Source organism: Coregonus lavaretus (assembly GCF_964263955.1).
Source record: "Coregonus lavaretus genome assembly, chromosome: 4".
NCBI lineage: Eukaryota > Metazoa > Chordata > Actinopteri > Salmoniformes > Salmonidae > Coregonus > Coregonus lavaretus.
In genome coordinates, this window is record NC_139991.1 from 53,065,787 (window position 1) to 53,083,260 (window position 17,474).

General features: G+C 44.0%; 1 protein-coding gene across 1 annotated transcript in view; it reads left to right on the forward strand.

Annotated features, from left to right (window-relative positions):
- Positions 1 to 15,570: 15,570 nt before the first annotated feature.
- The window catches only part of LOC311127133 (ephrin-A5-like), a gene marked incomplete at both ends in the record, with an annotated part of 48,787 nt that continues 46,883 nt past the window's right edge, over positions 15,571 to 17,474 (forward strand). Inside the window, one exon of the mRNA XM_084158897.1 lies at positions 15,571 to 15,695. Coding sequence (XP_084015023.1) covers positions 15,571 to 15,695 — 125 coding nt within the window. The remainder of the gene's footprint in view (positions 15,696 to 17,474) is intronic.

Here is a 17,474-nt window from a genome sequence, read left to right on the forward strand (position 1 = left end):
AGTCAGAGTGTGGGTACGAGGGTTTGAGGTCAATTCCATGGTGTCAACTCAGAATGACACATACAGTGGGGAAAAAAAGTATTTAGTCAGCCACCAATTGTGCAAGTTCTCCCACTTAAAAAGATGAGAGAGGCCTGTAATTTTCATCATAGGTACACGTCAACAATGACAGACAAATTTAGAAAAAAAATCCAGAAAATCACATTGTAGGATTTTTTATGAATTTATTTGCAAATTATGGTGGAAAATAAGTATTTGGTCACCTACAAACAAGGAAGATTTCTGGCTCTCACAGACCTGTAACTTCTTCTTTAAGAGGCTCCTCTGTCCTCCACTCGTTACCTGTATTAATGGCACCTGTTTGAACTTGTTATCAGTATAAAAGACACCTGTCCACAACCTCAAACAGTCACACTCTAAACTCCACTATGGCCAAGACCAAAGAGCTGACAAAGGACACCAGAAACACAATTGTAGACCTGCACCAGGCTGGGAAGACTGAATCTGCAACAGGTAAGCAGCTTGGTTTGAAGAAATCAACTGTGGGAGCAATTATTAGGAAATGGAAGACATACAAGACCACTGATAATCTCCCTCGATCTGGGGCTCCACGCAAGATCTCACCCCGTGGGGTCAAAATGATCACAAGAACGGTGAGCAAAAATCCCAGAACCACACGGGGGGACCTAGTGAATGACCTGCAGAGAGCTGGGACCAAAGTAACAAAGCCTACCATCAGTAACACACTACGCCGCCAGGGACTCAAATCCTGCAGTGCCAGACGTGTCCCCCTGCTTAAGCCAGTACATGTCCAGGCCCGTCTGAAGTTTGCTAGAGTGCATTTGGATGATCCAGAAGAGGATTGGGAGAATGTCATATGGTCAGATGAAACCAAAATATAACTTTTTGGTAAAAACTCAACTCGTCGTGTTTGGAGGACAAAGAATGCTGAGTTGCATCCAAAGAACACCATACCTAATGTGAAGCATGGGGGTGGAAACATCATGCTTTGGGGCTGTTTTTCTGCAAAGGGACCAGGACGACTGATCTGTGTAAAGGAAAGAATGAATGGGGCCATCGTGAGATTTTGAGTGAAAACCTCCTTCCATCAGCAAGGGCATTGAAGATGAAACGTGGCTGGGTCTTTCAGCATGACAATGATCCCAAACACACCGCCCGGGCAACGAAGGAGTGGCTTCGTAAGAAGCATTTCAAGGTCCTGGAGTGGCCTAGCCAGTCTCCAGATCTCAACCCCATAGAAAATCTTTGGAGGGAGTTGAAAGTCCGTGTTGCCCAGCGACAGCCCCAAAACATCACTGCTCTAGAGGAGATCTGCATGGAGGAATGGGCCAAAATACCAGCAACAGTGTGTGAAAACCTTGTGAAGACTTACAGAAAACGTTTGACCTGTGTCATTGCCAACAAAGGGTATATAACAAAGTATTGAGAAACTTTTGTTATTGACCAAATACTTATTTTCCACCATAATTTGCAAATAAATTCATAAAAAATCCTACAATGTGATTTTCAGGATTTTTTTCCCTCATTTTGTCTGTCATAGTTGACGTGTACCTATGATGAAAATTACAGGACTCTCTCATCTTCTTAAGTGGGAGAACTTGCACAATTGGTGGCTGACTAAATACTTTTTTCCCCCACTGTATATGCCAATGTGTTGACTGAATTGGAGTGGAATTGAGCCCACGTAGGTATACCATCTCCACACCCTGCAAACTCTAAGTTACTTCTGCTGGTCAGACACTGAACTGTGGCCTATGCATTGCACTATGAACCACACACTTCATCAGTATGGAACAGGTGACGTCTCCATCATATTGACAGAGACATTACTCACTAACATTCATATATACCGGGCATGAATGTGTGCCAGTCTTGCTGCTGGTCACCAGACCTAGTCATTCGATTATAGGTCACACAAATCTAAGTGGCAGCCTGTGAGCTTAGAGAACAGACACACAGCCCAGTCAGGAGTAAGGTCCGGAGAGAACAGAATCTGGCCTGTCACCGACTCACTGCATTACCTTCCTCAATGACAAGGTCTGTTTGTGCTGATTCAAATAGGCTGTCTGCTTTCCATAAAGATTACAGTGTGAACCCAGTTCCAGTCAACATAGCAGCAGATCTCACCAGCGTGGTATGCAAGGGGAAACAAAGGGTCACGTCTGGGCAACGCCACTATCTCAGCCACCATGGATGTCCAGGTGTGACATGAGAAGCCTTGGTCATCCCATAGATAAGGTTGTTATCATGGTAACATATAGGACAGCAGCAGACTGGGCTCAACTCAGGCCCAAATCATATTGACTGGAAATGTGTCGCCTGCAATGAACTGTGAGATGGTTGTTGGCCCGCCCCGTGTATCATTCTAGGGCCTGGTTGTGAGTGTTGGCAGCTGATACAGCAGCCAAGCTGCTTGAGGTAAAAGGGATCAATACTTTTCATTTTTAACACAGAGGTGATATCGAGCGGAGAGAGACTGACTCCTCACTCAGAGTTGAGTGGCAATAAGAGGCATATTATTTCAATAATTGTGATGTTTCATCTGCTTGTCTCTCTAATCTCCTGGCTTTAGAGACAGAGTTGGCTTTGGAAAACGCACCAGAAAAACTTCAGAGAATACTTATTTTCAGAACTGAGTTCAAAGTGATGCTCAATTCTGTCTGAGCTGAGAACATTATTTTTCATGCAATTTGGAGACAAGGAGACGTGTATACATCATATGCAAACTCACACTGTTTTCCTGACCAAAGCACACACACATAAACACCACCTTCTGCAATAAAAATACAGATAAAATAAAGACGTTTTATGGTCACACACCAGATATGTGCAGTGAAATGTGTTGTTTTACAGTGTCAGCCATAGTAGTACGGCACCCCTGGAGCAAATAGGGTTAAGTGCCTTGCTCAAGGGCATTTCGACAGATGTTTCACCTTGTCGGCTTTGGTATTCGAACCAGCGACCTTTCGGTTACTGGCCCAAAGACATGTACTGATGAAGCCATCATGGTACAGAGAGTGTATCATAACCATGCACAGATCTAATTTGACCATTTAGTTGAGGGAAGGAGATTGAAATTGCGACAGCATTCATCTTCCATCACAGCTGGCAGAGGGTAAAACAACAATAGCCTGCTCAATGTATTATAATTTTATTCAGACCAAATTGGAAAATTAAATCACAGCCATATTCATGAAGTGCCAATAGGCGAGGGAGGAAATGCAGTCATAATTGCTCTGCTGCTGCCCCTCTGATTGTTCTACTGTGTGACTGAGATGCTCTATTACAATACAGTCACATACACTCTTAGAAAAAAAAGGTGCTATCTACAACCTAAAAGGGTTCTTCAGCTGTCCCCATAGGAGAACCCTTCGAAGATGTCACGATCGTTGAGAGACGGGTCAGACCAAGGTGCAGCGTGAAAAGCGTACATGTTTATTTAACTCAATAAACATAAACAAAACAAGAAACAACGTAACGTGAAGTCCTCAGGCTATACACATACAAGCCTAACACGGAACAAGATCCCACAACACACCGTAGGCAATGGGCTACTTAAGTATGATACCCAATCAGAGACAACGAGCGATAGCTGTCTCTGATTGGGAATCACACCCGGCCAAACATAGAAATAGACTCACTAGAACCTAAACATAGAATCTATAACATAGATTTCCACACCCTGACTCAACAAACAAGAGTTCTATAGGTAGGTCAGGGCGTGACAGACTGGATACACACACCACTAGTTTGGTGCGGGGAGCAGGTACGGGGCTTACCGGGCTGGCGACACGCACCACTGGTTTGGTGCAGGGAGCAGGCACGGGCCGCACTGGACTGGACACACGCACCACTGGTTTGGTGCGAGGAGCTGGCACGGCTCGTGCTGGACTGTGGAGGCGCACTGGAGGTCTGGAGCTTAGAGCTGGCACAACCCGTCCTGGCTGGATGCCCACATTCGCACGACACGTGCGGGTTGCTGGCACAGGACGCACTGGGCTGTGAATGCGCACTGGCGCCACAGTGCGTATCTCCGCATACCTAGGTTCCTCTATGAACACACGCTCCTTCTGTTGCCTGACCAGCTCCTCTCTCCTTGCTTCCACTACTTCCTTCTCCCTTTGAGCCTCCTGTAGCGCTTCCCTCTGAACGGATAACTCCTGCTCCCTCTGAGCTAACAGCCCCCGTAACGTGGTGGCCTCCTCTCTCAGACTCTCGATCCGTTGGTCTTGGAGGACCTCTAAAATAGCGGCCTCCTCCTCTCTAGTCAGCCCTTTCACGGCCTCCTGCTGCCTCGTCGTCCACCCCGTGAGCCCCCCCCAAAAAATGTTATTGGGGCTGCTTCTCTGGCTTCCTCTTCGGCCGGCACCGTTGATGTCGCCGTTGATCCTCTCCTACCCGGGTTTCCTCCTTCATTGCCTTACCGTAACGGACGGCCTCCTCCTCTGTGATTTTCCCCCAACCGAGGAGGACATCTACCAACGTAGCCTCCCGCTGTGTCCAGGGTGTTTGCTCCTCCTGGCCACGCTGCTTGGTCCTCGTTTGGTGGGATCTTCTGTCACGATCGTTGAGAGGCGGGTCAGACCAAGGTGCAGCGTGAAAAGCGTACATGTTTATTTAACTCAATAAACATAAACAAAACAAGAAACAATGTAACGTGAAGTCCTCAGGATATACACATACAAGCCTAACACGGAACATCCCACAACACACCGTAGGCAATGGGCTACATAAGTATGATCCCCAATCAGAGACAACGAGCGACAGCTGTCTCTGATTGGGAATCACACCCGGCCAAACATAGAAATAGACTCACTAGAACCTAAACATAGAATCTATAACATAGATTTCCACACCCTGACTCAACAAACAAGAGTTCTATAGGTCAGGGCGTGACAGAAGAACCCTTTTGGGTTCCATGTAGAACCCTTTCCACAGAGGGAACCAAAAAGGGTTCTACCTGGACAGCCAAAGAACCCTCTTGGAACCTTTTTTTCTAAGAGTGTAGCTACAGACACAAGGATAAACCATCACAAAGAAATGTATACTGCCATGGCATTGAACTATTATCTACAGCAGGGTTCTTCAATTCCGGTCCTGGAGGGCCGAAACACCTCTGTTTTTCATGCTCTCCTTCTAATCAGGGGTAATTCAGACCTGGGACACCAGGTGAGTGCAATTAACTACCAGGTAGAAATAAAAAACAGAAGTGTTTCGGCCCTCCAGGACCGGAATTGAAGAACCCTGATCTACAGTATACTTATCTGTATTCTGAACCAATTTCAATGTGTATAGCATATCCACAGAGTATATAATATAATTTCATTTCATATAATTATCATATCTAAATTTACACCTACAAATGTACAAATGATAAACTGTAACACTGTGACCTCCAGGGTTAGAGCACTCTCCATTCCATTTGTCATTGTCAAATGGAACTCAAATTTAGACCAGAAAATACCACAGTATGATTTCAGAGCTGTTATCTTCTCAGTTCTCCCACCACAGAACAGACATGGTTGTTGAGGAGGGACCGGCCGGGCTGCGCCAGAGCGACTAGTCACTGTGACCCGGCTCTCACCCTATCCTCATTAGAGTCTCACTCTAACCCAGGGGAGCATGTTTCATATTCTCCTGTGAAAGGAAAACACAGCCCTGTAAAAGCCCCTTCTCCTGTGTGCGTTTGTGTGTGTGTGTGGGGGTGGTAGCCTTTGGGGAGCACAGCTGGAGGAGGAGAGGTGAACCACAGCTCCACTCAGACTTTTGCTGATCCACAGGTCATAAAATTTGTTTACAGTGACACAGTGAGGTCATGTGTGTGGTGTGTCACTCTCTCACACTGTGTGTGTGTGTGTGTGTGTGTGTGTGTGTGTGTGTGTGTGTGTGTGTGTGTGTGTGTGTTTATGTGAATATATGCAAATGACTGTATGCATCTGCTGGAATGGTTCAAAGGATGACTGTGTGAGCCATTGCTACAGTTTAAGCCTTCCGTTATTTCTAATCATATTGGCCAAAAACGCTTTATGTAATACTGCTATGCTATGCCGAATTATAGCAAGCTAGTCTGAACCATTTACCTAACCTCACACACAGAAACATCGTTTTTTTCTGAGATCTGGGGGTGTAGAAGAGGAACCTACTCTTTGTAACTTGCTAACGAAGCCCACTATGGGAATCCATTCATAGCATGGTACACTAACCAGGTCCTCCCTTTCCCTATGACTGTGGTCCTGTTCTTGCCTCCTCCTATTCGCCTCTCACTACATTATTACAGTCATGTGACCAATGTGGGACACAAACCAGGGATTAAATGGAATTTGTTCACTGTACGTACGAAAGCATGGGTTCTCCTCCCAAAAACTCTGCCCCCCGTGTATACCTTAAGGAGCTCCTCTCGGTTTGCCCTTAATCCCCCATTGATTGTTCACCGTTTGTGCGGCTTTAGGATTCCCTGGGAGATTAACTAAACAAATACACTACCTTTGGAGGACTTAAGCTTTGTTTAAAGATAGTTAAAGACTAATAAAGGATGTGGCTTTAAAGACATTTAAAAAATATGTATCCCAATTATTGCATGAGCAAAACCAATGAAAACACACATAGGGTTATATCTTGTGTCTTGAGTAACCCTCTCACCACGACTAGTCTAAATCTGCATGGGAATACTGGCATAGGAATACAGCATGGGAATAAGGACATCTCAGTAAATTAACTTGTATGAAAAATGCAAGAGGCTAGGGATATTACTAATAGATATTTAAAGGTTTAAATGACTGTTTCCAGAATGTTCTCCCATGCAATGAGAATAACTGCAGTATGACAATGAAATACAACCATACACTGACTGCAATTTGACTTGGATGTATTACAAATAAAAATGATCGGTTACACAATACAATCAATTACAGCATATAGAAATAAAAATAGAAAACACCCGGGTATTAGAGTCCACGCTTATAAAATTCAGCAATTGACTCTGTTTGACATAGCAAGCTTGCAAACTAAAGTAGGCCCGCGTTGGAGCCCAACAAAGACATTACAAATGATCCAGCAAAAGGAATGGAAACCCAATGTTACTCATGGTACCGAACTCCCTGAAACAATAATTCCAAGGCCGATGCCTATCTATAATCCATGGCGGAAAATGCCCTGCATGCAACAGAAGAGATGTCCAGGTCACGAAATAAGTCCTCAACTCATCTCAAAATTAAACCGTCCTCTTGAGCTCTCAATCTGACAAAACCTAGGGTAGCTCTTGTTGACATGACGATGGCTAAATCCTCCACCGCAGGCGAATTCAGGTAAATTCGATAGATTTGTAACAGGTAAGTAAAATTAAGCAACAGTCTGTTTGCTAATTCAGTTCGTAGTCTCTTCAGATGTAAAAGTTTAAACTTAACAACGACAGCGTCCGTGTCTCTCTTCTCACATCTCGAGCAGAAACCTAAAAGTCTCTTGTGCCACAGCAAACCCAGAGATAACACGACTGGCCATTGGCTAAACCAAACCAGGTTACTTTAGTTTACTTGAAACGTAAAGGTCTAAATAATTAAGTGGACAGCGCATTACAGAATTCAACCAACAGTGACTCTCAAATTATTGACATGTCGTTTCTTTGAAGTTTGCACATGAAAGTAAACACATTTGTTTCATGCAATGCAATTACAAAATAGGCTCAACAGCAAAGCTGTAGTAAAACAAAGTGTTTCTAATACATGGTTTTAACAGGGTATTACATTTGTATATATTGAATGGGAATACATGTCAGTTTTGTGACTTAGAACGATCAAATAAGCTCATGAATAAGATAAATAAAAGGGTTTTGACTTCCAAATGGCTAGTCTGACCTTTCCATATGGATTATTCAGTGTTTCACCTGGCAGGCTGCTTCATCTCAAGGCTTTAATGAAACAACCTAAGGCCATAACAGACTCCACTCACTCCTATGAGGTCTGACTTCTCAGTACTGCTGCACTGCTACGGGGGTATAGGATCATGCACTACCCCTGTAGCACTAGTCCCCTGTAGCTCAGTTGGTAGAGCATGGCGCTTGCAACGCCAGCATTGTGGGTTCGTTTCCCGCGGGGGGCCAGTATGAAAAAAATATATGCACTCACTAACTGTAAGTCGCTCTGGATAAGAGCGTCTGCTAAATGACTAAAATGTAAATGTACCCATACGCACTGCAGTTGTATCAAGCATATACCGCTACATGTACATGTGGTCCTTTGTAGCTCAGCTGGTAGAGCACGGCGCTTGTAATGCCAAGGTAGTGGGTTCGATCCCCGGGACCACCCATACACAAAAAATGTATGCATGCATGACTGTAAGTCGCTTTGGATAAAAGCGTCTGCTAAATGGCATATTATTATTATTATTATTATTATGTAGCTTGTGTAGTTATAAGAACATTGTAGCATACTTGTCCAACTCTTACACCAAACAATGTAGCACATGTGTAACAACAATACTGTATCAAGGGATGGATTTTGGAAACTGGCCTGCAGCGCTAGTAGGCCACAATTTTAAAAGATAACAAAATATCTCTTGCCGGCGGGCTAGTTGGGCACATTTTCTACTAGCCTAGTCTGAAAAGTACTAGCCACAGGCTAGAGGGATATCTTAATTTCCATCCATGGCTGTATCATATCCTTACATCAACATATCTTATGTTTTACAGTGTACCCTTGAATAGGCATTCTTATTAAGCCTAAATGTTTCAACACCAATTTTGGGCCCCCTATACATGTGTGACCGGAGCACAAGGCATGTGTTTTCCGAGCGTGTTTTAAAGGCCACCTTTGGCTTCTCTTCTTTATTGAAAAGTGTCTGTTTCATTCACACACAGCCGATTGCCCATCCCGAAGGAGGATCAGGTGTCTGTCAGAAGTGAAGACAGACATTCATTTTCCTCCATGTATTCCCTCCTGTTCTCCCCTAGACCCTGTATCACAATCCCACACCGCATGATCCCCACTCCTTTCATTAGACGGGAGACATGAACTGATGCCCCTTCAACGCTAGTGGCCTCAGATCAATTTTACACCGCTTTGAGTTCTCCCTATAGTCCTGTTATGAACAAGTACCTACTTCAACTTGAAACTCTTCAGATCAAAGGGCAATGAATAAAAGGAGCAAAACTCATTTCCAGACCTTTTCATTAAGGGGGTTTAGATGTGTGTTTGAGTGTATGATGCATAATTAACCAGTTATTAAAGATTGGCAACCACAAAAGCTGCTGATAAGGCTAATTCCATGTCTGGATCATTTTGTGCTTTGTTTCAGAGCTGGATCAATCTCTATTCGGTCGTCAGAAGCAACCAAAACCCCAGACAGACTGTATTAAACCATACTGGTATGGGTGTGGATCAGTAGAGCCTCCTAGTGTTTTAGGTGGCCTGTAGGCCATTTAAAACCACTCAACAGTGCACCATTTTTTATTCTTAGAACAAAGCTGATCTTATATTGTGTCCTTGAACAAAGCTATTTTCACTTAACAAACTGTGTGACTGATGAGAGAACACTGTTATCAGTGGACAGAGGGCAATATGAACAGATGAATGAGCTGATGATCCTACCAGACGAGCTAAATACCTTCTATGCTCGCTTCAAGGCTAGCAACACTGAACCATACATGAGAGCACCAGCTGTTCCGGACGACTGTGTGATCACGCGCTCTGTAGCCGATGTGAGCAAGACCTTTAAACAGGCTAACATTCACAAGGTCGCAGGGCCAGACGGATTACCAGGACATGTACTCAGAGCATGCATTGACCAGCTGGCAAGTGTCTTCACTGACATTTTCAACCTCTCCCTGACCCAGTCTGTAATACCTACATGTTTCAAGTAGAGCACCATAGTCCCTGTGCCCAAGAATGCCAAGGTAACCTGTCTAAATGACTATTGCCCCATAGCACTCACATCTGTAGCCATTAAATACTTTGAAAGTCATGGCTCACATCAACACCATCATCCCAGACACCCTGGACCCACTCCAATTCGCATACTGTCCCAATAGATCCACAGATGACGCAATCTCTATTGCACTCCACACTGCCATTTCCAACCTGGACAAAAGGAACACCTACGTGAGAATGCTGTTCATAGACTACAGCTCAGCGTTCAAAACCGCAGTGCCCTCCAAGCTCATCACTAAGCTAAGGACCCTGGGATTAAACACCTCCCTCTGCAACTGGATCCTGGACTTCCTGATGGGCCGCCCCCATGTGGTGAGGGTAGGCAACAACACATCCACTACGCTGACCCTCAACATGGGGGCCCCCTCAGGGGTGCTTGCTTAGTCCCCTCCTGTACTCCCTGTTCACCCATGACTGCGTGGCCGCACACAACTACAACACCATCATTAAGTTTGCAGACGACACAACGGTGGTAGGCCTGATCACAGACGACGATGAGACAGCCTACAGGGAGGAGGTCAGAGACCTGTCAGTGTGGTGCCAGGACAAGAACCTCTCCCTCAATGTCAGCAAGACAAAGGAGCTGATTGTAGACTACAGGAAACGGAGGGCCGTGCATGCCCCCATTCACATCAACGGGGCTGTAGTGGAGCAGGTCGACAGCTTCAAGTTCCTCGGTGTCCACATCACTAAGGAATTATCATGGTCCACACATACCAACACAGTCGTGAAGAGGGCATGACAACGCCTCTTGCCGCTCAGGAGGCTGAATAGATTTGGCATGGGCCCTCAGATCCTCAAAACGTTTTACAGCTGCACCATTGAGAGCATCTTGACTGGCTGCATCAGTGCTTGGTATGGCAACTGCTTGGCAAGGCACTACAGAGGGTAGAGTATACGGCCCAGTACATTACTTGGGCCGAGCTTCGTGCCATCCAGGACCTTTATACCAGGCGGTGTCAGAGGAAGGCCCTAAAAATTGTCAAAGACTCCAGCCACCCAAGTCATAGACTGTTCTCTCTGCTGCCGCACAGCAAGCAGTACCGATGTACCAAGTCTGGAACCAACAGGACCCTGAACAGCTTCTAACCCCAAGCCATAAGACTGCTAAATAGTTAGTTAAATAGTTAACCAATAGCTACCCGGACAATCTGCACTGACCCTTTTTGCACCAACTCTTTTGACTCATCACATACGCTACTGATACTGTTTATTATCTATCCTGTTGCCTAGTCACTTTATCCCTACCTATATGTACATATCTACCTCAATAACCTTGTACCCTTGCACATTGACAGTACTGGTACCCCATGTATATAGTCAAGTTATCATTACTCATTGTGTATTTATTCCTTGTGTTATTATTTTTATATTTTTCTATTATTTCTCTTTTTTTCTCTGTGCATTGTTGGGAAGGGCCCATAAGTAAGCATTTCACTGTTAGTCTATACCTGTTGTTTATGAAGCATGTGACAAATATAATTTTATTTGATGATGATTGGACATTGATTCTACTATGTGACTGCCTGAGGCTGATTGGCTCTGACCCACTCTTACTCTCCAACAGCAGACACCCACAGCTGTGACTCTTTCCCCCACCAGTGTCACAGCTGCGACTCTGATCCTCACCCTACGCCTCTGCAAGATATGTGGAAATGTAGAAATCTGGTGAGAACTTCCCCCACTGAAATAGCTGGCATTCCAATGTCAGCAGTCCTCATTTTCTTTACAATGACTTTAAACAGCAAAGCCTTAAATGGGTCACAGGCATTACTTACCTTGAACCAGGGAACTATCACTTATGAAAACATGCATGGAGTGAAGTTATTAGTTTGTCCATAAACATGCAAGACGTGTGTTTGTGTGTGTGTTTCTGTGTGTATGTTTGTATTCCAGAGGGCATGTATACAAAATAGTTCACCTAGGTGCCACACACAGACCTGTGAGTCCCAGCTCAACAGGAGTTGATCAGACCTCCCACAGCTTTCTGAATCTAAATCAACTTGCCTCCCTGCATCTCATATACACTCCTCTCTCTCTGAACTTTTGTTACTCTACCACTTGTGTATTTTCAGCCTCTCTCTCTCTCCCTCTCATTAGAGGCTACCAGTCGTCTTACCTCTGCTATAGTCTTGTATGAGCAGGGTGGCCAGCTGGAATGGGTCACAGTGGAGTTTTAGACAGAGGAGCGATGGGGAGAGATCAAGAAATAAGCTGCTCCACCGGGAGAGAGATAAACATTTACTTTTCCATGAGGAGTTAGCATTAGCATGACACGGTCAAAAAGGAAAGAGGGGGAGAGAAAGGGGGGAAGACAAAAAGGTAAGAAAGAAAGAAAGAAAGAAAGAAAGAAAGAAAGAAAGAAAGAAAGAAAGAAAGAAAGAAAGAAAGAAAGAAAGAAAGAAAGAAAGAAAGAAAGAAAGAAAGAAAGAAAGAAAAGAGAGAGACATTTCCATTCATCATTCAGTTTCTAGCATAGATCATATGACTATCCTTTGTAATGACTCTCCAGGTGTTAGCCAGGCAAGAACAACCCAGCAGTAAACCAAACTCAGGGTAACCCGGCTCTATGCTGTGTCTTACACCTTCAATACCCACCAATTGGTGAACAGGGAGACGGCCATCAGTGAATTCATAACCATTACATTGGAGATTATCAGAGGATATGAGATGTGTTGGGGGAATCTGGTTTCATACACAGCTACAATGTGATTACTGCCTGCTTATCCCTTGCTAATGGAATAGGACTCTAGGGGCATTATGAGTGTATTACAACACAAACACATAGTGACAGTTTGATGGCAATGGGTTATGAGGAATATTAATAACCCATAGAAAAAAAAGGTCAAAATAAGCCCTTTCCCCATCGCTGCCCTTTGTGTGCAATCTCTGTCAGTTGTGCACGGCAGATCCAATCTACTCCTTGTCCCTCTGTGTGTGTGATATGTACATGTAGTTCATATGTGGAGGCAGATAGAGATCACATTTATTTGTGTGTGTGACAGAGGCATCCACACAAGGTCATGAGAAAGAGAGCACAATAGAATGTGGCGCTGTGTATCACTGCACACTGCAGCCCTACTGACCCCAATTTATAATGACTCCATTGTCGCTGGTAACATGGATGTATATGGGGTGTATATGGGGTGTGAAAGAAGAAGGACAAGCGCTATAGCTGGGGAGATGATGAGGTGGTTAAGGCTCATGGATTAGTCTGCTTGGGTGAGAAACTGGGCATGTTGGTGTGACCACCCATAGACAGACTGGTCACCCAAACAAACACAGGGTGAGTTAAACACAACCCAAGGAGGACCATATTACACTAATTGTCCTGTATGATTGTGCTAATAGTTTGTACATAAAATACCCTTCTTAGATTTCATCAATAGAATGGTCTCGTGTATTTGTGTATGAAAAGCAGGCACAGGCTATCTATTCTGCAAAGATATATTGTTTAACATATTACTGGGCAACATATGTGAGTGGGATCTCAGCCTTGGAATGTGCATGTGACTATGAAAGAGCCAAGTTCAATTCCAGCTAGAACACTGGCCATGATCATTAATGACTGTTTTGAGGGTTAGGAATGTTGAGATATTCTGGATCTTGAACGATTAATGACTGCATACTGTTCTGGTTGACTATCCAGGCTTTGAGATGAGGTTCCTTCGTGGTACTGGTTATACTAGGGATGATGTTTTCACACCCTCCTGTGTCTACTACTGCCTTAATGGTCCTCATGCTGTCTGCTGGATGGTATGTTACCTCAATAACAAGAAAATACCTTAGCAATAGGCCCTACTACTAAAATAATCATCTTGATAAAAAAATATAGAACACATATCAAATGTATTTTGTTTACCTGATATTTGATCTAATTACTTTATTTATAACCTACCTTTCTGCTCTCCAAGAAGCGATTTTCATTATCTCCACCGCGGGGCGCCAAGTAACATTGGATGGCTAATGCGTAAAGCATGGCAGGGGCGCAAACCGATGAGACCGCGCACGAGTCTTCTGACAGGCTGCAAAATCTGCAAGACAGAACATTTTTGCAAATGCCCTTGCCCAATGGTTGAATTTTGAATGCGTAGTAGGCAAACATTGACAAATATTTGGGGAAGTAATGCAGAGTGCACTGCGTTTACATGTTTATCAGAACTGTTCATTATTAGACACACAGTGGCATACCTTATGGAATTGAATAGGAGCTAAACCTGTAGTAAATCAACTATTGGAGCTCAATGGATGATAATAGACAGTCGTGGGCATCAAAGATTCAGTAGTTAGTTGTAGCATCCGTTGCCACAATGCTGGATAATGCAAAACATTGTTGATTTCAAAATACTTTGTGTGCGTAAAGACAGTATGGACCTGGGTGAAAGGTGTAAACCTGTAAACCGACATGCCGAGCTGAGCTGATATCAGATCGTTCTTATCTCGTTTAGGATCCGTGGCCCTAATGCCTAGTAGGTCTACCATGTGAAATAAATGATCTGTCGCTTGAGGATGCAGATGTACCTCCTCATGAGGAGGGATGTTGTTTTTGTAAGCGAAACGCCCATCATTCACATTTCAAACCAATGAGATTGTGCGCAAGCCTGAAACTGTACCCGCGCTGGCACAGTGGGGGAGTATGCATGCATGGTGGAGCGGGCGCTGACTTAGTTTTCTTCAGGCCGAACTACACGACTTTCCACCGAGCCTGCTTACATTTGCCTCGTTTCATGCGACACATCGAAGTATCTCCGTCCATGCTGAGGTTGTTATAAACTCGTTTTCTGCCACGGCACATTTGAACGACTCCGGTCCGAGTAAGGAAAGAGCTGATCCTAGTTATTCAGCCGTGACAATCCAGCGACAACGCCGAAGACACTGACACAGATCCGAGGGAGGACAGCGTCAAGGAAGACACGGAACTGTCTGTAGCGCGCTGGTTCTTTTGAGTTACATATCATTCCAAAGTTCTTGAACAATTTAATACCAGATTTATGCATGGACTACTCTGTTATTACCTTGAAAATTAGCATTTTATAGCTGCGTAACCTATAGTTGCAGAAACTATTAGTGCGCAAATAATACTTGATCCGATGAGAGAATAAATCCTCATTTGTGTTTAAAAGGCTATTCATGGTAGACCTACTACAGGATACATTTTTTAATGCTCTAAATTCATGTTTATAATATTTGTGGCATCCCACATCTGCGGTTGAAGAGGATGCGCTTTTTGCTATGAATACATGATACGAGCATTGACTGAAATAGTATTTATTTCAAACGGACCCTCAACTAATATTAGTGAATTTTTTCCACCAATTGCAATTATTTTGTATTCCACAAAAAACTGATTGTGCTTTTTCAAAACTGAATGCAAATGTGCTTTTTCAAAACTGAATGCAAATACTGAACTTTTCCCAAATGTCAATTCAAGCTTCAGCACAATAACTGCCTCGCAAAGTAATCCAATCAGTTCGTTATAACCAGAGAGGAATCAACTGTGATATAAGGCAATTATAATTTAAAAGCCTTCAGATGGGAATATCATTTCACTCAGTCTGTTCATTCGAATAATTCTACCGCGCGAGACGGTGCATCGAGAGGGACTTTGGCGTGGCCAAGTTCGGGAGCCATGCCGCAGGTGGAAATGATCGTTTTCGTTTCCCTGGTGTTATGGATGTGTGCATATGGCCAAGAGCCGGCCTCCAAGGTGGTGTCCGACCGCTATGCGGTCTACTGGAACCGGACCAACCCCAGGTGAGTCTCGTGCGTAATCACAAGGTGTGTCAGGGACGCGCCACGGGTCACCAACTTCATGCGGCATGAACTTCATTGTTGACATAGGTTGGAAGTGGATGGCCCGTGGACCAAATATGACATTTGTAACAGCATACATTTGGAAAATTATCACTATGATTCATTGATCAATGGTCACTTGGCTATAGCCTATAAACATACATTTTATTGCTGCACAACGGCATTAATTTACAAAAATGGTATGTTGCGTCACATACATGTTATCTAAAAAAAAAAATATTTTCGATTTTTATATCCTATACTGTAAATACACCAAAATCATTATCCATAGATAATATTATACTGGTTCTGCTGAATTCGCCGAGAAGGGCTTTCCTTGTAGACATTCTTAGCTATAATTTTACTCATGGAAAATCGGGTGTTAGTGTGATAATTTACGATATTCTGTGTTGCTAAGGCGGATTGTTACCGCGTCCACTTTTATTGCGTCGGCAGTAGGAAAATTATTGATTTCTGTTAGAATTCTCTGCGACTGTGTACCACTATTGATTAAACCAATGGCTGTATATATGAAGGGTTAAACACATCTAAAATGTTGCCTTGAATGAGATTAAATATGATCTGCCAGTTTGACTTGGAAAAATATAAGGCGTTTTGCTTATGACGCACATAAACTGCAAGCGCTTGTGTGTGCTTATAACATGTCATTGAAGCCTTTGTATGTGGTTCTACAATAAAATCCAAAAAATATTTAGTAGTAGGTTAGGTTGCCATCTGCCGTTTCTATTGTATTCTAATTAGTCAAAGTTGCCAATTAGTGTGTTCACAAGGGTAAAGCAATGGCTCAGTAAAGCTGGAATGACCCACTGTAATGAATGGGCAGATGTGACTTCTATTTGACAGAGGTGCTAATTGTGCATTTCTAATCCCATCGAGCCTACAGCTCTGGTGACTCAACAGTTATTCACACTGGATGACTTGCACCTCAGCAAATAGTTTGTAGTATGAGTGTATCACTTTGTTTTGTGTCATGCTTAACTCATCACCACAGTTGTACCTGATCAGGTTTTTCCTGACAGATACAGTTTCGGCATTACTCCTCAAAATAGTTTATTTTTGCTTGGGGAGAAGAAACTGGTCATTTGGGGTGATTTGCTTTGCACAGAGTCAACATATGATGCTGTACTTGTTTGTCTTTTTGTGGTAACCCTGAGGTAAAGTGGGTGTAATTAACTAGTTCAGAGAAGAAAGGGAACAGGTGAAATATAAAATGCAAATGTGGTGGCATCAAAGGCCCTGGCTCTTTACTACTTTTCCTGGAACAGATAACATCTTTGATGTACTCCCATAGTGGCCTCAGCTCATTCCAACAGCTCCTGCCTAAAAAAATATGGAAAAGCTTCCCAGCTTCCCCCCCCCCCCCCCCCCCCCCCCCCCACACACACACACACACACTGGGGCAGACAATGAGGGGAACACAGCGGGGTATTTCAGCAGTGGCCCAGGCCCAGCGTGGTGCATGCTCCTGGGAGAGACACACACATGCTGAGGTCACACACTCTGCGGTAACCAAACAGGCCCTGGGATAACCATCACAGAGCAGCACAGAGGGGACTGTAGTCAGGGTTAAAGCTGGGGCAGAACCTACCTCTCCTCTGAGGATCTGTGACGGCCATGCAACGGCACCCTGCCTGGGTTTTGTCTGAGGAGAATAGGGCTCCTCGGGTAAATAAATAAGTAACTAAATGACTGTCTCCTTTTCTCATTCAGGGGCCTAAT